General features: G+C 41.0%; 1 protein-coding gene across 2 annotated transcripts in view; it reads right to left on the bottom strand.

Annotated features, from left to right (window-relative positions):
* Positions 1-1,103: 1,103 nt before the first annotated feature.
* MALT1 (MALT1 paracaspase) overlaps positions 1,104-26,789 on the bottom strand; it is a 62,801-nt gene continuing 37,115 nt past the window's right edge. For both annotated transcript variants that reach the window (XM_027069068.2, XM_027069069.2), the window contains 9 exons: positions 26,674-26,706; positions 21,538-21,741; positions 12,955-13,132; positions 11,611-11,685; positions 11,139-11,266; positions 8,684-8,833; positions 6,186-6,343; positions 4,967-5,092; positions 1,104-3,874 (listed from right to left, as the gene is read on the bottom strand). In XM_027069068.2, the coding sequence (XP_026924869.1) occupies positions 3,434-3,874; positions 4,967-5,092; positions 6,186-6,343; positions 8,684-8,833; positions 11,139-11,266; positions 11,611-11,685; positions 12,955-13,132; positions 21,538-21,741; positions 26,674-26,706 (1,493 nt within the window). In that variant the 3' untranslated portion in view covers positions 1,104-3,433. The remainder of the gene's footprint in view (positions 3,875-4,966; positions 5,093-6,185; positions 6,344-8,683; positions 8,834-11,138; positions 11,267-11,610; positions 11,686-12,954; positions 13,133-21,537; positions 21,742-26,673; positions 26,707-26,789) is intronic.

The following is a 26,789-nucleotide window of genomic DNA, read 5'->3' as shown; positions in this document are numbered from 1 at the left end:
CTTTCAAAAATTCAAATATACAGAACACCTGCACAGCTGAATACAGGAGCCCCCAGCTGTATTTCATTTGCTCAATTACCACACGGGCCGAGAAGCTATGATGTCAGGAGCTTATACATAGACCGCTTCCATCATCACAGAAAGCCCATTGGGCAACTCATTGGTTTCTGCTCTACAGTAACCATAATTAAGCACTAGTACATTATTATTACAAAAGTCCTTTATGTATTCTGGATATAAGTACCTTATCACACATAATTTCAAAAATTTGCTGCCATTCTGTGGGTTTTTTCACTTGATGGTGTCCCTTAAAACATTGAAGTTCATTTTGAGGAAGTCCCGATTTTTTCCCCTTGTTGCTTGTGCATTTGGTGCTGTGTATAAGAAATGGAAGATTTACTGGTATGTTTTCTTGTCAATTTTATAGTTTAGGTATATGATCCATTTAGATTTAGGTATACGATCCATCTGGGGCTGAAATTTGTGTAAGATGATGGTCCTTTAGCGCTTTGTGATACAGTTGTCCTGGGACTTTTTGTTGAAAAGATTACTCTTCCTTATTGAATGCTATTGGCACACTTGTGAAAAATCAACTGTTCATCAACGTTGTTGATTTCTGGATCCTCAGTTATATTTTATGTTCCCGAAACCCATGTTTATCCTTATGCCAGTACCACATTGCCTTGGTTACTGTAGCTTTGTAGTAAGTTTTGAAATTGGTTAAGTGTCAGTCTTCCAACCTTGCTCTTCTTCAAGATTGTTTTGGCTTTTGTAATTTTCCATATGAATTTTATCAGTTTGTCAGTTTCTGCAAATAAGTCAGCAGGGGTTTTAATGGGAATTGCACGGACTCTGGAGCATTCTGGGAGCATTTTTATCTTAACAATGTAAAGTCTTCCAATCCATGAACAAAAATGAATTTCCATTTATTTAGGTCTTCTTTAATTTCAACAGTGTTGTGTAGTTTTTGTTCACCTTGATGCTATTGTAAATAGAATTAAAAAAAATCTCAATTTCAGAACATTCACTGCTGATATGGAAACAAAACTGATCTTTGTATATTGATCTTGTATCTATCCTGTGGTCTGGTGAGCTCATGTAGTTTTTATTTTATTTTCTTACAATGATGTTTTTTTTTATTGAGCATAAGTTGTGTATTTTTTTTAATTTTTAAATTTTTATCGAGCTCATTTAGTTTTTAAATGAATTTCTTAGAATTTTCTACAAAACAAGTTTATATAATCTGTGAATACATAGTTTTACTTCTTTTCCAATATGGTTGACTTTTATTTCTTTTTCTTGACTAATTTCCCTGGCTAGAAACTCAAGTACAATGTTGAATAGAAGGGGGTGAGAAAAAACATCCTTGTCTTGGTCCTGATTTGGGGGAGAGAACATTCAGCATTTAGTCTGTTGTCATTAATGATGTTAGGTGTGGGGTTTTTGTAGATGTTCTTTGTATCATGTTGAGAAGTTTCCCTTTTATTCCTAGTTTGTTGACTATTTTTATCATGAAAGGGTGCCGAGTTTTTCAAAGCTCTTCCTGCAACTATGAAGACAATTAAGTCAATGCGGTAATTTAGTCCTTTACGAACATGGTAGCATTGATCCTCATTATTTTCGATTCTATATTTATGAATTTACCAATTTATATCTAAACTTGTTTGTAATCCCCACCTCAAAACTGTTAGCACTTCTATGATCATTCACAGGCATCTGCAGACACACGAAATTTAGAGCTTCCTGATGTGCGTGTTCTCCGTGGAGCTGAACAAGGCAATGCTTTGCCTTCCTGTTCCAGGTCCCCCCAGACGTGACCAGAAGATGAGGGGGCAGGGGGAGCACAGTGCAGTGCAAAAAAGTTCTGGTTCTGGGGCTAGTATGAATCCCAACTCTGGCAATTATTAGCGGGGTGGCTTCAGGCAAGTCACTTAATATTTCTAAACTTCGTTTTCTCTTTTGAAAATAAAACAGTATATACCAGGATAAATTGTCTTCAGGATTTAAGATTGTAATCTATTTGAGGTATGTATACACACACACACACACACTTTCCCTAGGAGCAATGGCTCTGTACTCACTAATTCAGTATCCACAGTGACTTTATGGAATGGAAATAATGTGAATAAGGTGAAGGCTGTGACTAACGAGAAGCATCTGCATATGACATTGAATTTTGGATGTTAAGCCAACCTTGTATTCCTGGGATAAATCTTACTTAGTCATGGTGTAAAATCCTTTTTATATGTTGCTAGATTCACTTTGCTAGTATTTTGTTGATGACTTTTGAGTCTATATTCAGAACAGATACTGATCTGTAGTTTTCTTGTGATGTCTTCACCGGTTTTGTATCAGGGGAATACTGGCCTCATAAGGTGACTTGGGAAGTGTTCTCGCTTCCATTTTTTGGGGAGAATCTGCAAAGGATTGGTGCTAATTCTTTAAATGTTTGGTAGAATACAGCAGTGAAGCCATCTGGGCTTGGTATTTTCTTTGTGGCACGTTTTAAAGTTACTAATTCAGTATCTTTGTTATCGGCAGTTGTCTTTCTCACTTGCTTTCAGTAGAACCAACAGTGGTAAGATGATCTCTCAAGGCCAGTGCAATTCACTAAGAAAATTAATGTTATCGAGGAAGACATATCCAGTGTCTGTAGGATTCAGATAAGCAGCTGGCCAGGATTCTCCAGTGGCAGAACTGTCCTGCTGTCTTGCTCTAACAGAGACAAACATTTCATCACCTCTCGTGCTTTCACGACCTTAGGAACAAGAACTTTCAGCCTATTTACAGAAGATTTAGATACAAACCTGTTAACAGACATCTGTAGTAAAGTCATATAATCACAAATTAAAGTTTGCACATTACTAGGTTATATACACACATGCATATTTACATATTATCTTTAAATCTATCTACAAAAATAATACCTGTCTCAGAACCTGTCAGGAAGGCAGTATGTAGTGGAATAAACACTGGAATAGAAATCTGGAGATCTCAGTTCTGGTGTCAGCTCTCACTTCAACAAGATGCCACAATCTGTTTCTCCCACCGATAAAACGAGGTTAAGCCTGATGATCGCCAAGGTTTTTTTCCCTCATTCTAAAAATACAAGGACTTCTTCAACAATGTCATTCCCACTGTTGTCACTTCCGAGTGCTCGAAATGAAAATACTTTTGTTCTAAGCACATCCACACTGCATTCTTACGGAACAAGCCAACCAATTCACCAAATCTTACAAGAGGAGGAAGAGGAAGTCTGTGGCTAAATAATATAATTCCAACATCTCAAGGTCCTGGGTTTGCCATGAAATAGCCACTATTAATCCTCTCTCTCTACAAAAATGTATTTGTTTTTCCGTCACACCTCACTTCCTGTCGGTCCCGTAGCACAGGAGGCGTGTAGTCATTATGGCAGCTTTCAAACACAAGGAGGTCACTTGTCTGAAATTCGGAGCCCGTCAGAGAGACTGAACGGCATCTCATCCGTTGTCTCTACTGGCACATTACTTCTCCCAAAGCGACACGAGTCGCGGTGGGAATGGGGACTTGAGATAAATGCATCCGCGGTCCGGCTGCAATGACAACTATCTGATGGCAAAACGCTGCTTGAGTTACCAAGATGCGAATGGTAAAGAGCGTGGAAGGAGTCTTGAGACGAGTGATACTGTCCAGCCCCCGTCGAGGTGGACGCAGGGCTCTGGTAAGGGCCGTTACACATGACACACGTCTGGAAGCTAGTCTTCCTTCCCAAACCCCGGTGAATGTCCAGTTTAGCAATGAGGGGTTTCCCAACGTTCACTTCCTGTTTCTCCTCTACAGTATCTTCCAGTCCTGAGTACTGATACGACACACACACTGTGAAGATTAGATGTTCCTGAAAAGGAACAGGAATAAAGTTATTTTTATCAACTGTGAGAGCCCATCAGTCTCAGAGTATCACTGACATCTACAAATACGCACAGGACCACACAACAAAATCCACTGTCACTCCCCTTTCCCAGCTTCCAATCCTCAAGGCCCGTTTACACCTTCCCTATATTAAGCAACGCCGGCTATAATCATGTTCCCTTTCCTTCATTCGATACTTTGAATTGGTAGAATTCTAGTACTTACTACTGACGGTAGTCAGAATCACAGAGACCTTGTACTGTATTCTGGAGGAATAGTTTAAAGGTGTTTTCCAAGCAGTGGGGCTTGGGAAACTTACCCAACTGGTGGAGATGGGAGAATGGTCCTTTAAGGAGAAAACCTGACTTTACATCCAGGCCAAAAGTTTAGCTGTTTTAAAAAGTATTATGAAATAATAATCCATGGTCACAGGTGGAAAAGTATAACTGCATCAGATCACAGGCTTATTTCACAGACAAAGGAGACTGAAGAAGATTAGCTATGAACAGGGTGACGATAGTTTGTATCTGTTGTTCCAACTAGAAAATGATTATTCAAAGATGCAAAGGTATTTAAAAGCAGACTATGCTCTGTTTTTTGTTTTAAATGTTTAAATGTTAACTTTTTTGCTTTAAATGTTTATTTGAGAGAGAGAGAGAGCACACACATGCAGAAGAGGGGCAGAGAGAGAGACAGAGAGACAGACAGACAGACAGACAGACAAAGAGAGAGGAAGAATCCCAAGCAGGTTCCATGCTGTCAGCACAGGGACTTGAACAGATCTCACAAACTGTGAGATCACGACCCGAGCCAAAATCAAGAGTTGGAGGCTTAACCAACTGAGACCCAGGCACCCCTCTTTTCCATCACATACACTCTCACGTGAACATCTTCAGGCCATTAGCAGGCACAGAACACCACGCGGAAGGGGGGTCACTGATAAGACTGTGTATCACGTATCTCTACTTCAATTTAACACTCAATGAAGCAGCAGTCTATAAAGCGATACAACTGTCACACGCCAAAATGAGTTTTCACTTTCGTAAGATTAGCAGTTACAAACAGGAAAAGTAATAACCTTTAATTTTTGCAGTGAACTGAGCCGAGTATAGAGGCACTGCTTGGGGAGATCCTTTGATACCAAATAGCTGCCAGTTTCCTCAGGCGTCCCTTTGTTTGCAGCTTTTGGATCAATGTCTAAGTCCTGTGAAAAGTAGCAGGCGTTATTAATGAAATCAGGGAGACTCACAACACTGTCCATGACAATAAAATATCTGAACAGGTATTTCTCTCTTACGAATTTTGGCTGAGTAGGTAAACTCTCATCCAGGACTAAACAAACAACAAGGACAACACTCTAGAGTACAATAGGAATTCTAAATTCTGCACACATATGCTTAAAAGGTTAGCTGTGCAAGGACAATTACTTCCAAACTATCCCCAGAGACACTTCTTCACCCACTCCAAGCTTCCTTTCACATCCAAGCCCCATTAGTGTGTGACTCCTGGATTCTCGTCCTTCTATTCATCACTTTTGGGCAGGTGCAGGGGGTTATCTAGAAACAATAAACGGACAAGACACAGACAGCCCTTCCCTTTTCTTCTCTAAGAGACAACTCCTGGCCGAGGGCGGGAGATCTGTTCTGGAACTCCAGGGAGAAGGCCTCAGGTTCTGCCCTGACCAATGCCCAGAAAGCTGCCGGGGCTGGTAGAGAGACCTATCTAATTCTGGGCTTCAGTGCTGGAACATCTGCTCTCACACTAAGCAATGTCCTCCTTGAAGCTTTTACCAATACCAAAGGTGATGCTCTGGATTTGTCTTGCACCTTGCTTACTTCTCAATTTACTAAACTCGTGTAGGAAAGAGGGATACTATTTATTGGCTTCTTTAGGCTGACACAAAATACATACTGTATCTTAATTTATGGAAAAACAAATTTCTGTGCTTCCAATATACTACCATAAGACTTTAATTAACAACAGTAGTTTTTAAAAGGAAATTATTTTTGACATAAGAATAACAAATTTTATTCCTTCATATTTGATATTCTACTTAGGGTAAGGGAAATTAAAGGCTTCTTTCCTGGGTGAAATTTGACATTTAGGATATTTTTGGTGATTAGTTTTTAAATATTTATGACTACTGTCACTAAAATACAAATAAGTATTTACATAAATGGGATATATAGGTATTTATATTTCCTTTAACTTTACCATGAAGTTTCCAAATGTTTAGTTATTAGTAGGTGAGGCTGTAATCGGTATATTTCGAACCAAAGAAGAAAGGGGGGACTTACGAGAGGAAAATCTGTGACATAGGCATCGCACATCACTACGTCGGGCGGCTTGTGGACTATGCTTGTGTAGATTATCATGACGTTGGAGAACTCTGCGGCAAACCCTAACTGAATCTGGACGCCGCACTGAAATTTAAGGCACATACTTTCTGGGAGTTCTGAAAAAGAACAAAAAGAACAACTTGTAAATAATCATTTGAGGAGTGCTCGGTAAGTTTTCTGATGATGAGCGACAGATAAATATTCTTTAAGGGCAAAACAGGGCTTTTGTTTTCACTCAGAAAGGTTCTGTAACTAACACATTGTTCAAAGACACATAAACACACATGCATACACTTACAGAAAGAGGAAAAAAAGCCCCATATTCTGCTGGTTGGTCAGGCAAATAAAAGCCTTGCATTTACTATTTCCTGACAGTTCTTGTCCCTCTGCATATATAATTTTGACAGTGGTAACCAAAAGTATCCATACAACTTGTAAATTTTCACTGCTGCCTCAATCTTCATGAAAATAGTTTTCAATAAGCATAATGTTGCTGAATAGTTTGCTACTTTGAACAACTCCACTATTCTTGAATATCTATAGTATTTCTGGATTTTATTGTTTTTCTACCATAGTTAATATTTTTTATATACATGTACTTAATGCTTTAGAGACAGCTGCTGGACGGTTCCTCACACATGTGACATTCTCCACTCACGTAGACTATAAATAGATTTGACCATACAATTTCCAAAATGAACATTAATTTTCAAAATGTTTACCCAGTTGATGAGATTAAAAAGGAAAAACTACACTATCATAGTTTTAATTTTGTTTTCTCTCATTACTACTTAAGTTCACCATTTTTATATTTGTTTCTTAATTATTAATATATTCACAACGGTGTATATTGTTGAATTTGCATCCTTCGGTGAGTGATTAAGGGAGTCTTAATGTTTTTCCTTTTACCATTTTGTAAGAACTTTTTAAATTATTTTTAAATGTTTTATTTTTGAGAGAGAGAGAGAGACAGAGAGACAGAGTGCAAGCAGGGGAGGGGCAGAGAGAGAGGGGGAGACACAGAATCCGAAGCAGGCTCCAGGCTCTGAGCTGTCAGCATGGAGCCCGATGCGGGACTCGAACTCATGAACCGTGAGATCATGACCTGAGCTGGAGTCGGACACCTAACCGACTGAGCCACCCAGGCGCCCCTTGCATGAACTCTTTCACATAAAAAATACCAAACCTGTTACCCAAAACAGTGCTCTTTTTTCACACAAGCTACTCTGACCCTCTAGAGCCTGTTTGCCTTTGGTAAGATGACATATATCCATGTGTAAAAGATAAGAAGTATTATTTTAAGACCATAATCTTTTCATGATGTCTTAAAATATTTGGGCCAAAAACTTCCTGCAAATCAGGTTATAGTCTCAGTAACACAGACTCACTCAATAACTATTTTACTGAACACCTACTATGTGCCAGGTGTGGTACAGGTAATGAGCAAACAGGAAAATACTGGACCAGACACTTCTAAACTTTTTTTTTTTTAATTTGAAAATCTAATTGGCCTCATTAGGCGATTTATGAATTGGGCAGCATCTCATCCACCAAGTAAAGAGATACTTCCTTAGTTTCATTTTATAAAAGGGTTTTTCGTTTTGTTTTGTTTTTTCTCTTTTCACTGTTGATCTTTACCACCGTGATTCTGCTATTGTTGTTTAGAGTTTTTAATCTTTATTATTACTTTTTAATGTTTGTTTATTTATTTTTTTGAGAAAGCGAGCAAGTGTGAGTAGAGAGGGGAGGGGGACAGAGGATCCCAAGTAGGCTCCGTGCTGACAGCAGAAGGCCGGATGCAGGGCTTGAACTCACAAACTGTGAGATCATGACCCGAGCTGAAGTCGGACACTTGACCGACTGAGTCATCCAGATGCTCCTAGGTCTTTTTTAGAGGAAAAGACTCGTAGCAAATCCAAAATCTTCATCTGTCAATGATTTAAACTTACTTTTTCACTAAACACACAGAATTACCAGTAGTAATTCATTATGTTGTAGACAGGATTTCCACTCCCTCTTTTCTCCTGCTCACCAACTCGCTGCTTCAAGAGTCAGAGAGAGAGCGAATGCCCAGTAATATTTATGAGCACATAGTATTTGCTGACTAGCATGCTTGTCTCTTTACACGTGCGACCTCCTTCAACATCAGCAACCGTAGCAAGTGTTTTTTCTTGTCCCCATTGATAGACAACATGCTTACCAAGGGGCAGAGACAGAATCAGAACCCAGGCCTGTCTGATTTTTCAAACAGTACACTTCCAGCAGCTCAGAATATGATCAAGTCTAAGGGACTGTATATCAGGTAGATTGTTTAGTCTTGGGTTTGCCCACCACGCTAAAATGTTTTCACTACAAAGTTGAGAAGAAAACGATTTATCCAGGAGGAAAAAACCTCCTTCATGATTTAATACAAGCACATTATAGAACAACGTCACAAAAAGCAGCCATCACCGTACCGTGTGCCTTGGCCCACTGCAGATTCCGCACCAGAGATTCCGCAGAATATGCTGTTCCCTGTATTGGGTCAGTAAGTGCTCTCTTTTCAGACAAGCTGCTCCGAATCTCCAGAGCCTGTTTGCCTTTGGTAAGGTGACACTTACCCATGTCTAAAAGATAAGAAATAAGTATTAAGACCACAATCTTTTCATTATGTTTTAAATACTTAGGCCAAGAACTCCCCTGAAAATCAGGTTATACTCTTAGTATCTATCACTTATGCACTCAACAAGTATTTACTGAACCTACTATGTGCCAGGAACGGGTCAAAGTAATGAGCAAACAGATGTGAGAGAGAGAGCGAGAGCGAGAGGGAGACAGAAAGAGAACATGAGTGGGGGAAGGGCAGAGAGCGAGAGGGAGACACAGAATCCGAAGTGGGGTCCAGGCTCTGAGCTGTCAGCATAGAGCTGGACGTGGGGCTCAAACCCACGAACCGTGAGATCACGACCGGAGCCGAAGTCAGACACTTAACCGAATGAGCCACCCAGGCGCCCCCCTCAAACATTTTTTTTAAATGTTGGAGCAGCCCACTTCTAAAGGCCCTTTTAACTTTTATCTTCTATAATTCTATTACCAAATCCCTAATACTTTAAACCTTAAAATTCACAAAGAACTGAAAGTATATTTGTTTACTGAAAGAGTAGTCCTCATTTTATGTCTGCACTCCGTTGGGAAATACACGCAGTTAGTAAACAAATGACTATTTATCTACGAGAAAGTTAAGGTCCCGTGCCATCTACACCTCAGATATCTTTATTTAGAGAGAGAGAGAGAGAGAGAGAGAGAATGAATTCCAAGCAGGCTCCACACCCGACACGGGGCTCGATCCCAAGAACCATGAGATCATGATCTGAGCCCAAATCAAGTCAGACACTTCACTGACTGAGCCACCCAGGAGCCCCTACCATGCATATTTTAATTTTCACTCAAACACAGGCATTGGTAAGTAGCATATGCCAATGTTTTAGGTTTTGAACTTAACAAAAAAGTTATGCCACAATGTGTTTTCATCCAACCTATTTTAGACCAAGACTTACGATTATTGATAAATCTCAATTTAAACTTACAAAGCTATATATTATTTAATATGAACAAATTATTTCTCCTACATCTATATATATTATTATTAATAAAGTTATAAACTAATAGTATCTGGTCTTGGGAAAGTAGTTACTTACCTGGAAAAAAAGAGGTAAAACTAAGATTCTTAAAATAAATTTTTTTAAATGTTTATTTGCTTTTTTTGGGGGGGGGGAGGGGCAGAGAGAGGGGGAGACACAGAATCCGAAGCAGGCTCCAGGCTCTGAGCCGCCAGCCCAGAGCCCAACGCGGGACTCGAACCCACGGACCGCGAGATCGTGACCTGAGCTGAAGCGCGACGCTTAACCACCCAGGTGCCCCAAAACTAAGATTCTTAAATAGAAGAATCTATTCTGAAATAGAAGCCTCATATATAAAGCAGATAAAAGCAGACTTTTCTGGCTGAAGCAGGATGGCAGGAGGAGGTCCAAAGCTCTGGCTGTCTGTTACATGAGAAAATGGTGAAGTCAGGTGACCCAGCTACAAGATCTGCACTGATAACAACATGAAAATAGAGGCGACTCATGGCTCTTAGGGTAACTTTCACATATCTGATACTCAAGTTGCCATCTTTGGAACACCCAAGAAACTCCATTTCTCATGGGCTGGTTTGCAAAAGAACTGTTTTTTGGTGTGACTTTTATTATTTTATTAAAAACTTTTTTTTCTTTATTTCTGAGAGAGAGAGAGAGAGAGACAGAGAGAGTAAGAGACAGAGAGGGAAAGAGGGAGGGAGGGAGGGAGGGAGAGAGGGAGACACAGAATCCGAAGCAGGCTCCAGGCTCTGAGTTGTCAGCACAGAGCCCGATGTGGGGCTCCAACTCACGGAACTGCGAGATTGTGACCTGAGCCAAGGTCAGATGCTTAACTGACTGAGCCACCTACCGCCCGAAAGCAGAATTTAAAAACCATTAAGTGCATCAAGAAAAAAATGAACCCAGACTTTTCCACCAGGCCTCAAAATTTCTGTAAGGCTGTATCTCTAATCCTCGGAGAGGATGCTCTCTGGACCAGGTTTCTGCAAACAAGCAGTCGGGCAGCACCAGGCACGAGGCACAGAAATGAGGCACACAACTCGGAGAATGAAACTTCACCGATTCCACAGTCTTGCCTGCGATCAGCGCCGCGGCTCAAGTCATGCTGCACAGAGGGCATAAAGCCAAGTCAACAGAATGAGGAAGGGGGGGGGGGGGAGTTAAATGGAGTGTTGCTGAACACTGCCTAAAGTTTTGTTTTTTATAAAATAAATATTAATTCCAAACCTGCACAGTAATAGTAGGAAGAAAATAATTACCAGAGGACCCTGAATAGCTTTCTCTTTATTTATTTTACCTTCTGCAACTTCATCCAGTAACACAGTAATTTTCTTGTCTTCTAATAATCTATCTTTTAAAAATTTCATGAAAATTCCATTTGCCAACCCAGAATGCTGGATTTCAAAAGCTTCTGCCCCTTGACACCTTAAAAAACAGCAAAAAGACAAATTAAAACAAAAAGAAAGGAAACACTTGCCACATGGGCTTGCATAAATACGGATGAGCTTCATTTGCTTCTCAGCCTCCTGCATGACATCTTAATTAAACAGTTAATCTTTAAGCAGGAACTAAATGCTCTGGTGCTTAGTGAAAAGAAGATGTCAGGATAGGAGGTGCCAAAGTCAATTCTTTAAAACTTCTTATCGAGGATATTAAAGAGGAAAATTTATGCCTACATTTCTATGGATCTGTCTAGGCTTCTAATCTATAATCAAAAAGAAGTCATGAAAAATGAAGGCATCTTGAACATAAATATAAAATTTCCTTACGTGGCGTATCCAAACACAATGTTGGCAGTGACTTTTAGTGCATCCAAGATCGGGATGGTGTCATCATAGTCATTTCTACGTAAAAGGGAGGAGGGAGAAGGACAGATACAAATGTGAAAAAAGTTAAACAGCATTTTGGAGAGCTTTAATAATATAATGGAAAATATAACACTATTGTATCACATATGATTTAAAATTATAGATTCAAAATTCCTTTATCGAATCAGCCACATATTTACCCAAAATAATCCAGGGCTCCTATGCTGCTGAGAGGGCAGATGGCCACATCCTTTCTCTGCTTAGCTTTAAACAGGACCAACATCTGAACTCTGGCATTGGTTCTTGATTGGTAAACGCTGAGCAAGCACAAACTCTTATTTCTGAGAGGAATAATCACTGGTTCTATTCCTTAGTAACACAGTGGCCAACAACTGGGATCTGAAGCTTCAAACATGAGGTTCGGCTACACTTTCTGTATCTGCGAGAACAGGACTGACAGAAGCCCCACCTGACCACCGGTGTTCTTTCTGTCAGTTTCTGGAGGAATAACTGAGAGACGACTGGAGACACCTACAGGCATTCTGAAGAGCTGAACCTTCTGGAGTGTGAATAAATACCCATGCCCTTGGGGCGCCTGGGTGGCTCAGAGTTAAATGTCTGACTTCGGCTCAGGTCATGATTTCACGGTTTATGAGTTCGAGCCCCGAGCCGGGCGGGCCCTGGGCTGACAGCTCAGAGCCTGGAGCCCGCTTCAGATTCTGCGTCTCCCTCTCTCTCTGCCCCTCCCCCATTCACACTCTGTCTGTCTCTCTCTCAAAAAATAAACAAACATTAAAAAAAGAGTTTTTAAAAAAATAACCATTAAGAAAAATTAAGAAAAAATACCCATGCCCTTTAGTTCCTCACTTTTGTTCTATAGCAAATAAGAAAAAAGTTAAAATCATTAAATACACATGGAGAAAATATATTTTCCTCTAGTGTCCTTCTTGGTCAGTTTCAATCTGTAATTACAAATTCACAAGTTTGGGGCGCCTGGGTGGCTCAGCCGGTTAAGCTTCCAACGTCGGCTCAGGTCATGATCTTGTGGTTCCTGAGTTCGAGTCCCACGTCGGGCTCTGTGCTGACAGCTCGGAGCCTGGAGCCTGCTTTGATTCTGTGTCTCCCTCTCTCTCTGCCCCTCCCCAGCTCATGCTCTGTCTCTCTCTCTCTCTAAAAAATTAACGTTAAAAAAAAAAATTCGCAAGCTTAGGTGGTTCTTAGAATTCCCAGGTTTGCCTTAGATTTACTTGTTAAGGCTGATATTTACCTCAATCCAATGAGCTTCATTTAACACAGACAGCTTACCTTTTCCTACACATGTCCAACAAGAACACGTTGAGTCCGGTTTCCTTTTCTTGCATCAATTTCAGTATATTTTGTACACAGAGACAGTTTTCAGACCTATATGGATTTGGAGCATCAACAGGGACCATAAAGCTGTTCCCAAAGTTTTCGTAACCATGTCCTGCATAATATAATAATCCTGGAAAAGAGAAAAAAGGGGTAAAAATTAACTCTAAATTGCACTCTGAATATGCATGTAGCACTCTTGTGGAAAAAACCCAGTCTTTTATTTTCTTCAAGTTAATGCAAGCTTATTTAAGAGATACCCAACTATAAACACAGTCAATGTTAACTAAGTTTGCACCGAAAATTATTTCGACAACAGTCTTCAAATACTGTATTTTAAACTGACATCAAGATGCTGTCGTGAAGTATGTCTTAGTTCATAAAAATGGTATATTTGTAACCAGTGGTATAATATGGAATGCAGATTTATCTTACGTTATATAAAAAAGAAAAAGGCTAAGGACTTCTTTGTTGACTCGTTTGTCTTCTCCATGAGACCAGGAGCTCCCCCAGGGCAGGACAGTATTATCTCTATCTGTGGATTCCTGGCACACAGCAGGAGCTTAGTAAGTTTTTAATGGATGAACAAATAAACATATTTAGATGACTAGTAACTACTAAATCCAGTATAGGAAATTCTATAGGCAAAAAAAGGAAAAACAAATCCCACAGGCATTTATATACATAATTAGTAAGGGCTATAAAAATAAAAACGTAGTCTATAAAAAAAATGATTATTTATTTATTTTGAAGGGGGGGGGGTAGGGCAGAGAGGGAGGGAGGGAGAATCCCAAGCAGGCTCCACATGCTGTCAGCACAAAGCTCCACGTGACGCTTGATCTCATAAACCTCGAGATCGTGACCTGAGCTGAAATCAAGAGTTGGACACTCGACTGACTGAGCCACCCAGGTGCCCCTAAATGTAGCTTTTTCTAAGAAGGGAAGGAAAATCTGTTTTCATGGATTACTACTTTTTTTTTTTTTTAAAGATCTAAGTTTATTTTAAGAGAGAGTAAGAGAGAGCAGAGGAGAGGCAGAGAGAGAGGGAGGGAGGGAATCCCAAGCAGGCTCTGAGCTGTCAGCGCAGAGCCCAACGTGGGGCTCAAGCCCATGAACCGTGAGATCATGACCTGCGCTGAAATCAAGAGTCAGATGCTTAACTGACTGAGCCACCCAGGAGCCCCATTACTACTTTTTCTTTTCGTTACGAGATATAAATATCATTAATTTTCCATCTAGAGTCTCTTGAATTCATAATCTAAAATTTACATTCATTTTAGTAGTCCATAGATGAGTCATTTCTTTACTGAGAAACGATACTATAAAAACTGTACCAAACGACTCTGAACATTTTCTTGAAAAGATGTTTGTTTTGGCTGTAAAAAACAAAAAACAAAAAAACCCCCAAATATCAGTATGGGCTTCCTTATAAAAATATTTGATAGAAATATTTGTGAAGATACATCCCCCTAGGCACGCAATCTCTAAGGCCCACTGATTTTGCTCTGTCAGCGTTCTGGATATGACGACTTCTTTCTATGGCTTTCTGACATTAATAGTAAAAAGGCGCCAAGCTGGGGAACAACCGAGAAGCTGCTCCCTGCACCTACAGCTCCAATTCCGAGCAAAGAATGTAGCTTCGAACAACTTGCTCCATTTGGGCAGAACCCAGGTCTATTTTTCTTGAACTCTGACTAAAGTGAAAAAAACGGTTCTTTCATATGTAACATTTCAGGTAAAAAAAAAAAATGACAAAATGGGGGGCACCTGTGTGGCTCAGAGAGTTAAGCGTCCAACTTCGCCTCGGGTCATGATCTTGTGATTCACTGAGTTCGAGCCCCGCATCCACAGAGCCTGCTTTGAATTCTCGATCTCTCTCTCTCTCTCTCTCGAAAATAAACATTTAAACTAATGACAAAATGGGCACATTCATGTATTCAGTGTGGGTTTATTCTATCTCATCTGTGTCCTGAATGAAAGAAATGAAAAAGAAAAGGAAGACAAGGTTCCTGCCCCAAGGATCTTGCAACTCATTCAGACCTGCTCATGTTGTTAAAGAACACAGAAAGTCAGCATACAATGAAATATCACAAATTATGTGATTAAGGAAACCTTGTATGATCTGAGTAAGGTGCACGGAGGAATCGGTGTGAAGGGAAGCAACCATAGGTGGTCTTGGGAGACTGGGTACAATTCGGAAAACCAGAGAAAGAGCAAGGGACGTTAGGGAACGGAAACAAACCAGGTGTGGGCCTGGAATGGCAGCCAAGAGAAAGGAGACCAGCCTGGCAAGGAATTAAATTATCCCCGGAAAGAAGAGGGGCACTGACACGAGCATCTTAAAAATCGTGACACAGGGAGTGGATGTAGGTCACTAAGCAATGAAGACTGAGTGAGTGAAAAGCCAGCCCGAAGAATGAGAGAAAATACTTGCGAATAGTAGATCTATGAGGACAACTTGTATCTAGAATACATAAAGAACTCTTCAATTCGACCATAGAAAGACAAATAGCCAAGTAAAAAATGGGCAAAGGATCTGAACAAACATTTCTCCAAAGAGGATAGCAAACAAATAAACACACGAAATGCAAAACAGAGCAATGAGATCCCGCATCACGGTTACTAGGACAGCTACAATAAGCACACAGGCGTGAACACGTGTTGGCAAGGATGGAGAGAAACTGGAAGCCTTATTTACTTCTGGTGGGAACATGTAGTCAGGAAAGAGTTTAAGCAGTTCCTCAAAAAGTTAAACGCAGAATTCCCATATGATTAAGCAATCGCAGTCCAAGGTGTATACAGCCAAGAGAACTGAAAACGTGTGTCCACACAAGAATGTGCACACGAGTGTTCACAGCGGTGTGATTCAGAATAGCACCCAGAGGCAACAACCCACGTGTCCACCGGCTGATGGATGGAAATGTGGTACATCCATACCATGATTATCCAGCCATAAAAGTAACGCAATGACACGGACGAACCTTGAAAACATTATGCTGAGAGAAAAAAGCCAGGCACAGAAAGATTCCATTCTACAAAATGGCTCCAAAAGGTGAATCCATAAAGATAGAAAAGCTGCTGTTACCAGGGGTTTGGGACAAAGAGGAATGACGAGTGACGGCTAACGGACGTGGAGATTCTTTCTGGGGTGATGAAAATGTTCTGGAATTAGGTGACTGATGCAAAACTGTGAATACGCTAAAGCCACCGAACTGTACGTTTCAAAACAGTAGAATTTATATACTTCTTTATCAAGTACAGGCACCCCTCACTTTTTTTTTTTTTAACATTTATTTATTTTTGAGACAGAGAGAGAGAGAGAGAGAGAGCATGAACAGGGGGCGGTCAGAGAAAGAGGGAGACACAGAATCCGAAACAGGCTCCAGGCTCTGAGCTGTCAGCACAGAGCCCGACGCGGGGCTCGAACTCACAAACCGCGAGATCGTGACCTGAGCCGAGGTCAGACGCTGAACCGACTGAGACATCCAGGCACCCCACCCCCCCTTTTTTAAAGTTTGTGCCACGCCACTCTGCCTTTAAGAGAGACCCACATTACAATGTCTGGTTTTGCTAACCAAAGGAATCTAAAGAGGACTTTTTTTTAATGATTATTTATTTTTGAGAGAGACAGAGGAAGGGAGAGAGGGAAGGAGAGAATGAGCGGGGGAGGGGCAGAGAGAGAGGGAGACAGAATCCAAAGCAGGCTCCTGGCCCTGAGCTGTCAGCCCAGAGCCAGATGCAGGTCTCGAACCCATGGACCATGAGATCATGACCTGAGCCAAAGTCGGACGCTTAACTGAGCCACCCAGGAGCCCTGAGACGTTTTGCTTTTATGAAAAAAAGGCAAAAAGCAGAAATGGCATTTAGTGTTTGTTTGCAGCAAGTCATTTGGAGGCAGAACACAGCCAAGCAGAGAGAGAGGCACTGCCGGCTCCTTCCCCAGGATCCACACTCAGCATCCTGGCAGCAAACCGCCAGACCTCTGAGCTGTGTCTGTGAGCATCTGGGTTGTATCTCAATGTATCTTGTGCATCCGTCAGCAAGATGTGTCCGGAGGTACCAGAAAAGGCTGTCTGGGCCTGGGAACGCTCACACAGCGGGACACCTGTGTCTAAAACGGGACTCTCTTCCCCATCAGTCTGTTCACCGCTTCCCAAAGCAAGGTATGCTCATTTGTAACCTTCACGACTCTGCCTCAGTTACTCTCCCTCCTTCCCATCTACCCACATCATGGCAATTCCTCAAGGGTTATCTCAAGCTCAGGACCCTCAGCAGGTTATCACCTGGTTTCCAGCTTTCTGACACTTCGGTCTCTCCCTGCTGTGAAGCCGTGTGGCAGCACTCTCTGACACATAATCACACGCTGGCTTTTAGGGACACCTTACAGTTCTATGCATATTTAATTTCTTTGGTAAAAATGCTCATAAGAGACCTTAATCTTATACGTTTGTATAGCTTTCTCACGGTTCTGAAAATACGTTCATATACATGAACTGATTTTAATCCACATAACAATGTTTAAATGATTTATATCCATATTTTATAGGTGAGAAAATGAAAAAGGTAAGTGATTTGCTTACAATCATACAGCTGATAGGTGTTCCAACTCCAAAAAAAGCATTTTTGATTTTTTCCTCATTATACTAAGGGACTTAGAGTTTTGAGAGTATAAATCATGTTCTTTATTTTCTGTATCTCCTTCGACACCTAGCATACTCCTTTATCTGTGCTATGGATATATTAAGGAATTCAGTAAATACTTTTGAATGCATTAATTAACAATGCAAACCAATCAGGAGAGAGCTGGATCCAGAGAACTTTCTATAAAGGGTCTGATTTTCAGTAGAAACGGTACCATTTCTACAACTGATGTTACTTCAGACAGCCAACCAGGCAGCTTGAGTATTGTCCCCGCTGTATCATTTGACACATCTGCCTCCAGTGAGACGTAACTTGGGAGAAGCAGCAAGTTCAAGGGAAGGTTTAAGCTCCGTCAACCAGGGAGACCTAAGCATGGCCCGTTACTTCAATGCCATACGTCCCACTCGGCAATCATTGAAATTAAGGCACTTACAAGAACAAAAAACCTTTCTCCGCCCCAACATGACTTATGGAAAGTGGAAGCATTTTGTATCAAAGTCTACATCCAAATAGTATGGCAGGAGATTAAACATTTTTATGTACAACAAACTAGGCCAAATCCTTGTATTTTAAGAATCCCATCTCTATTACTGCCAATTAATTTTATCAATTATCGCATTACTCAAAGGGTAGAGGTACAAAATAGGCATCTTTATAAAATGACAAAAGTATTTTTTTTTAAGTTTATTTACTTATTTAAGTAATCTCTACACTCAACATGCGGCTTGAACTCACGATCCTGCGACCAAGAGTTGCCAGCCGAGGCGCCCCAAATGACAGGAAGTTTAATGTGGTTAGAAATATAATCCTGTCCATTAGACCTTTAGGGAATCCTGTTTCTTGGGAACATGATTTCCAAGGACATAGTTTATTACAGATATTTATTCTCGCTTACAGGGAAGAGAATTGCCAAGACGGAAGACGGTGCCACCGGAGTTGAGCTGCAGTGCACCTAGCACAGTGCTCTGACGAGGACAGTCACTGCCACCACCACTGTCACCGTCAGCCTACATAGCTCTTCCTGTGTGCCAGACACAGTCTGAATAAAGTGCTTTAGTTGTATAGTTATCACCTCCTATAATCCTCGTACTTCTCGTAACCAGGCGGTTATATTATCACCCACCTTTTACAGATGGAAATACTGACACACTGAGAGGTTTAATGGTTCATGTAAATCCACATGACTAATAAGTGACGGAACCAGAGTCTGGATGCTGGCCAGGCCAACCGCTGTGCTATACTCCACGGTCTCTTTATAAGCTGCTGCTGGCTTTCTAGTTAACTTTACTCTCAGAAAATATAAAATGTCAGTGAGTTGGTTTTCCATGGCTTCGCTACACTATCATTTAAAAAACTCCTTTTTTTTTCTTCCAAATGAAACCTTAGGCTGAACCTTAATATATAAAAACATATGAAAGCTGGGGTTCTCTAATTGAGGCCTCGAGTGGAATGCTATGTGGTTCAAACCTCGCATCTAAAGATGCAGACAAACTGGAATTCAGGAAATTATACCGGTAATACTTTTACTGTGCCAGGCACGGGGATAATTATTTTACCTTTATTTATTCTGCAATCACTTCGTTAAGTTAGTCTATCCATTTCATAAATCTTTTTTGCTTATAAAGTTAAATAGCTTAGTTACGGTTCCACACTAGTCAGCAGAAAAGCCGGAGCACTGAGCACGAGCGAGCTGACTTAAGGTCCCCGCCTCACCACGCAGCTCTGAACTGAACGACTCCTCCAGGGTAAACGAGACTTGGCCATATTCTGACCAGACTCCAATATCCTTCTCCACCAAAGCACAGCTGAACCGCAGCAGGTGGAGAATGCAGGAAGGCACAGTGTGGGGGGGGGGGGGGGGCGGATTTCAGTTACTCTCTCTCATAGCCATCTACGTGTGACAACTAGAAATCTTTACCTTCACCTGTCTTCGAGGACATGTAGTAGAGATCAGTTATTTCTGTTCTCAGAGGGTGTTTTTTAGGTTTATGTATGTTTTCAAAGTGAGTTACCTACTTTCTGTTTTGGGGCAACTTTTGCTTCTTTTACAAACCCATGGGCAACATGATATAAAAGGGCATAAGCCTGGATGCGTATGCTTTCCGCAACTGAAGTCGTTCATGCTGAAATTCTCCCACGGCTCTGCCTTGGCCTCCCCCACCCCACAGGCCGTCAACTGGAGGTGAAGGCGCAGTGCAGGAGGAAGGCCCTGTGACGCGAAGCCTCTGCCACACTTAATGTCTGCATCAGATGTGCCTGATGCCTGGGGTACGCACAATGCTTCAAAACAGAAAACTTTAACATTTATTTATTTATTTAGAGAGCCGAGAGCAAGCGAGCAGGGGAGGGGCAGAGAGGAGAGAGGGAATTCCAAGCAGGCTCTGTGCTGTCAGTGCAGAGACTGATGTGGGGCATGAACTCACGAACCGTGAGAGCATGACCTGAGCTGAAATCGAGAGTGGGCCACTCAACCGATGGAGCCGCCCACACGCCCCGATGGTGTTTTTGTATCGGGGCAAAGCCTCAGCACAAGCTGAGCTCTTCTTGCCACAACTTTTTAATATTTCTGGTTTTCTACTTTACAGGCGCAATTAAAAGTTTTGGTTTAAGGTAGACAAAGGACTTAAAGCTAAGGTGACAATTTCAGTAAGAAATGAGAATGAGGGGTGCCTGGGTGGCTCAGTCGGTTGAGCGTCCAACTTCGGCTCAGGTCACGATCTCACGGTTCGTGAGTTTGAGCCCTGCGTTGGGCTCTGTGCTGACAGCTCGGAGCCTGGAGCCTGTTTCGGATTCTGTGTCTCCCTCTCTCTCTGACCCTCCCCCAGTTGCACTCTGTCTCTCTCGCAAAAATAAATGAACACTAAAAACAAAATTAAAAAATCCTTTGAGCCTCATTAGCAATTCCACCAAGCTTACCTCATCATATCAGTCTCATTACAAATAAAAGGCTGAATTTAGAAATTAATCTATTTAGAAATTACTGAAGCAAAATAATTTGAAAGATATAAAAGCTTTCAAACGGATACTTTTTATTTATCACCAGCATGCCTAATAACAGGCCTGGAAATGCCACTTCCCTGGCAATCAAATGTGATCGCACTGCATCACAGTCCCACCCCCTGTGAAATACAGCCCAAGTGAGCCCGCCGGCTGGCCTGCCTTTTGTGGCTATCCTCATTTAAAAAAGTAAGTTACCAAAGAGATTACTTACTCCTGACAACATACTCTGTCTCTTTAAAAAATCTTTACCATATATGTGGTGTTCCTAACATATTTCCATGAGGGAATGAATAAAATGATTAAAAATTTACTGTTAGAATTTTTGTGGAGGTCCACCTTTGACTATGTTTGTACAGAGCTTTAGTTTACAAACTGTTTTCGTATGTTTCATTCACTAACAAATCCTTGCTAAATTCCAGTTCCCATTAAAGGATTAGAAAATGCCATGACATAGTTAGAAAAAGGAAACAAACATAAAGAACGTACATTCGGCTACCTTTCATACCACACACACACACACACACACACACACACACAGCAATACTGTACATATATGAGTATACAATTTGCCATTTGGCCATTAAGCTTTACTGTACTTCAGCTCTTATCAATAAAAACCAAAATCACCGAAGACAGGAAAGAATTATTCTAATAAGAACAAAAATGTTTTCACAAGAGACATTAAAGTAAAGACACTGAGTTAATTAGTTATTCACATGGAGCTACAGAACGAAGATCAAATCCATCGTCTTTACAAGAACAAAACTCTTCCTTCACCTCAACAACATGTTCACTTCAACAATGATCAAATCGGACCATTTTCTGATTTTTACCGCTTAACCTAACTTGTGCAACAAAGAGTGGCTAATTATAAAAACAGGCCTGTAAGTATCTTACCATAAACTCCTTTGTCTAAAAGGAGTAAAAATTCATCCACGGCATTTCGCATCTCATACTCAGTGAGATCCAACAGCGAAACAACTTTGAAATCTAGTTGTCTTAACAAGTTGGTCAACTCGTACACATCCACCAAAGGAGCTTTGAGCTTGGGGTGTTCCCAGTAATTCATATTTCCTATCAAAAGAGCAACCTTGTCCTTTGCTGTTAAAAAAAAGAGAGAGAGAGGGGATTTAAAGGGAGGATATAAAGATTAAGATTAAAGTAAGACCTATGGAAATGGTAGAATTATAACAAATTGTATGCTTTACGAATTAAGATCTCGTTCTAATTTAATTTCATTTTAGAGGTACTACTTTATGTGGAAAACTCCAGTGAGGAGCACAGGCTGATAGACAACAGAGAGTAGACTTATTCGTGCTCACTCGGGCAAAGGCTATTGATGAACTGCATAGGAAGCCACATACTTGTACTGAGTTACAACAAAAATAAAGAGTATAATATTCAACTAGCTTTTAGAGCAAATTTAAACAACCAATGTTAGTAACTGGGTTCCCATCAAATTAGGTTCTGTTTTGCTGACAGCGGAAAAGGCTTAAAAAAAAAAAAAAGCAAAAATAAATACCAAAAAGAGGAACAGGACAAATTCTCATCAGAGCAAGCAAGGGGAAAACCAAAGAGGAGAGAAAGGCAGGGACTTAACAAGAACTGTATCTGAATTTTCTCAGCTGATGTATTGTTTCCTTTTGGTTTCTTAAAAAGGTCATTTGGGTGACCTTAGGGATATGTGAAAACTTTTCGTATGAATATCTTAACAGTTTCTTTTCTGACCTCAGTGCAGAGACTCTGCTCAAAGGTGTACTCTTAGACAAAGAATTTTCCTATTTTCAGGGGGCAAAATGATCCACACCGATGCCTTAAAAAGTACCACCTAGCTTTATCACGTGTGTTGCTTGTCCAAAAATGGCTGTAGAAGGCTGGTCTTCAAAACTATACGTTTGCTAGTCGCGGGCGGGGTTAGCGGTTAAAGAGTTGAGGCTGCGCCATGACAGCAGTAACCTATTACAATGTTTTTCTGGAGGGCTCGTATGTGCAGCACAGGTCATGGCAGAAATGTGACGGAGACACCAGGGGGCAGTGAGGAAGGTGTAACAAGAGCACTTGGCTGAAGAGCCACACTGGGTAGGACCTTGAGCCACCTCCCGACACAGGCCAGGACTTAGGTGACCAACCTCTGTCACTAAGTGCTACTAAGTAGTTTATTTATAAATTATGAATACGACTTCGATGAAACTGAAACAGGCACAAATAATCACATTGCTGACATGATGTCTGCCATACGGAATAGAATTTCAGATGTTTCAAATCATTAAATTGATCAAAACTCTTTGGTGAAATTTCTTTTCTTTCCACAGAACATTTCAATCTAATGTTAAGTGAGGTCTGGAGAAAAACTAGCACCAACTCCAAGAATGGGACTCTCTTAAAGTGAAAGAAAACCCTACTTTGTGAAAAGCCCCAATACTTTTAGGTCATGGTATCTGTATTCTGTATTTACATTCTTAGAGATTTCTTGCAAATTGCTTATTCTCATGAATACACATATTTTAGAAATAAAATGAAATGATAAACATTAAAAAAAATGTTAATGCTTTTTTATTTATTTTGAGACAGAGAGAAAGCAGGGGAAGGGCAGAGAGAGAGAATCCCAAGCAGGCTCGGCACGGTCAGCATGGAGCCCGACGCGGTGCTCCGTCTCACAGACCATGAGACTGTGACCTGAGCCAAAATCAAGAGTCGGATGCTTAACCGCTTAACCGACTGAGCCATCCAGACGCCCCTTAAACATTTCTAATTCAGTAAAAAGTCACTTCAAGTCCTATACAAATGATAATCTCTTCTTTTATTCAAAAGAAAAAGGCCAATTATCAAGACTACTTCATATACTACTTCAGCCATAAAGTTTCTATTGAACTGCCTTTAGTTCTAAAAATCATTGAAAAAGCAGAGGACACTCAGGATAGATTCCAACAGGAGGCAGTATAAAACTTAACCTTTCTTGGATCTTTTTTTTTTTTTTAGATTTCTTCTTAAATAAACTAGGTATGTACCCTTACACCAAAGTACCCACTCTAGAGCAAGACTGTTACCTGACTAATCCACAGAAAGAAAATTTTCAGTGCTTTTTCCGGGAGCCCAGCCACCCTATCAGAATTCAGACCCATCGATACAGTGACAGACTCAGTGCAATCTACCTCTAAGTGAGGGGAAGTAAGAGAATGTCTGACTTACATGCTCCAGCCCAAATCATGGGTTCCCAAAGTTATTCAGGTAGTAAAGTGCTTGTAAATCACAGAGGTGATTCTGATGGAATATTATGATAATTTAATTCTAATACATGTTTTAGACTACGTTTTATTGGCAAAACACAAGTATAAGGGATGTACCAGAAAAAAATCACTGGAGTCTGGGGGAAAAAAGACCAGTTGTCAAACTGAGCTTGTGTTTGCCAATGTCAATTCCTTATTCACTGGTTTTGTTACTTAGAAAGAACACCTGGTACAGTTTTCAGAGGGCCAGGGTTCAACAACTTGAGAACTCTGTGGCTTAAAATCTATGTATCAATAGTTGACCACAGCTCTTTAAACAATTTTCCCCAATGATAAGTTTTTAATAGCCAATTCCTAAAATTTCGCAGGGCATTTTCTCGAGTTTAATGGTAATGAAGAGGATGGGTAAGTAAATCTTACCTTGCCCAATCTGCTTGTGAATGACAGGTGAACTGGGGTGTATTTGGGATGAGAAGCAGACCGCAGTGGTCAACACAGAGATGACAAAGACCCATTCCGGGAATTGGTCGTAGGAAGGAAAAGGAAAAGCCAGACTTCAGAGATATGACAGAGCAAGAAGCGGTAAAATGCAAAGCTGGGGAGAGAAGAGTGAGGAATCAAAGACAATTTCAAAATAGCAGCTACATAAGCAATTCATGATGGTTTTCAAGTGATAAAAATAAATGGAAGAAATCTTCTGAAGAAAAACATTTACTGTAAGAGCCACCCACAATTTCTTGAACACAAACCATTTATTGGAAAAAGGAAACATAAATGCCAGTTGATTAAACAACAGAATAATAAAACCACTTCAGAAAGGTATTTTAACTACGTGATCCCAGACATCTTCCAAAGCTTAACGCAATATATTCTTTAAAAAGCGACACAATGTTATAGCATTCGTTCCACATCTAATTATTCTAATAGTGTGTTACTCATCTCATCCAAAATAAATAATATTCAGGAGCCCCTGGAAAAAAAAACTTGACATAGATTAAGTGCTATTAAAAAAAAAAAACACACACACACAAAACACAAACCTTTGGCTACCAAAAATGGAGTACTAGCCCCAAATCTGACAGAATCTTTTCATCTCTATGTCCCTCAAAATAAAGTCCAAGTTCCTTAGTCCATGCCTACCTTTACAGATGTGGTAGAAGAGAACCTCCGAGCAGCCACCCCATCCTTGCCCTCAGCAAGGCTCCGACCCCTGAAACTGGGCTGCCCTGTGATTCTCTTTGAACAACATAATTTGGCGAGACGATCGCCAGTTCTGGGGCTAAGCCTTAGGGAGTCCTTGACGACTCCCGCTTTTGAGACCCAGCCACAATGTAAAGAAATTTAGCAACATGGCAAGACCAAATGGGGAAGGAGGGGAGGAGGACAGAGAAAGGGGGAGACAGTGAAGCAGGCCCGAAGCTGTACAACAGGAAAACGGGGGGCACAAGCACTCTGCCAAGGGGCGGCCACTATTCAGCCGTAGCTACCGGTCAAAAGCTACCACTTTTCAAAAGAACCTAGAAATCTAGATTTTTATATAGTATCTGATTAGTGACAAATTATTCTAATGGTTAAAAAATACTCTATGGGCCCCCTGCTCCCTCCAAAGGTTACCCAGTTTGTGCCGTTTTCTCTGTGGCCTTTGGCAATCTCTTGCGGGCTACCCCTCGGTTTGAATTTCCACCTCTACGCTGATGATGCTCCTGTGTCTCTAATCCTGGCCTTCCCTTACAGCTCCAGATCCATACATACAACCGGCTGCCGCCGGCTGCCGTGTGTCTTCACCTAATGTGATGCAAATACCTCAGACGGGTTAGGTCTCAAATGGATAGTCACCTATCCCCTGAATCTTGCTTTTCATTCTGTGTCCTCTAACTCAGTGGGTTGTATCGCTGCCCACCTAGTGGTCCAAGCAGGAATCCGAGAAAGCATGGTGACGCCTGTCTACTTTTTATGCCCTACAGCAAGGTGATAAGAACAGCTTACTGATTCTATCTCCTCAAGATCTTTTGAGTCTGCTTCGTCTCCTGCGTTCTCACTGGTACTATCTTAGTTCAGATTCTAGTGATTTCTTATCTAGACTACTGACTACTGCAACGGTCTCTTAACTTTCTTCCTAACCAAAAAAAGAAAAAAAAAAAAAGAAAAGAAAAAAGCCCCCAAGAACATCACTGCCCTCCAGTTTACTTTCTACACCCGTACAAGACTGGCCTTTAAGAGAGACAACTCTCAGCCCTCTACCAACAAGTCTCCTTCCAATGGCTCGCGAGACAAACGGGGCTCCTCAAGGTCTGGTGTCTTCCGACCTCTCCCCCGCTTTCTCTTTGTGCTCTAGGGGACTGTGTGTTGTTGGCTGTCCCCAGAATACAACACACTGGCTCACTGTCTACAACTGTGTGCTTACGAAACTCTGTTCCATCTGGCAGGTCTTTCTCTCCTTTAAAACGTAAAGCTGCTATCGCAACCTCTCCGCTGCTTCTCCAACCTCCAACCCCACCAAGAGATCGTATTCATCACTTCTCTGTAACGCGTACAAGTTTCTTGTTTACCTGTTTGTTTGCGTGTTGCCAAAACAAAGAAATCCCCCCCAGAGAAGCTGGCTAGGCCCCAGAAACTGAATTCATAATCTCTTTAAGCCCCATGTGCTGTAATTTCTTTTAGCAATATCCAAAATAAAACATCTGGTCTCGACGTCACTTAAGTATTTGGAACAGCTGCCAAATTAAAATGTCTCGAATCCCTTCGTGATCACCATAAAAGCGCCGCAAAGTTGTATTTTGGCCAAGCATTTTAAAGCTCTACTCACCCAAAGGCTGATCACCCGTTTGCTCTTCATGGTCTACAAAAAGATAAAAATGCAAGAAAGATAGGATGTTATTGTCGGTGATACAAATATCTGCAGGGTTAAAGATACACAGAACC

Source organism: Acinonyx jubatus, chromosome D3 (assembly GCF_027475565.1).
Source record: "Acinonyx jubatus isolate Ajub_Pintada_27869175 chromosome D3, VMU_Ajub_asm_v1.0, whole genome shotgun sequence".
NCBI lineage: Eukaryota > Metazoa > Chordata > Mammalia > Carnivora > Felidae > Acinonyx > Acinonyx jubatus.
Note: the sequence above shows the minus strand (reverse complement) of the source record. Positions and strands in the feature narration are given on the sequence as shown.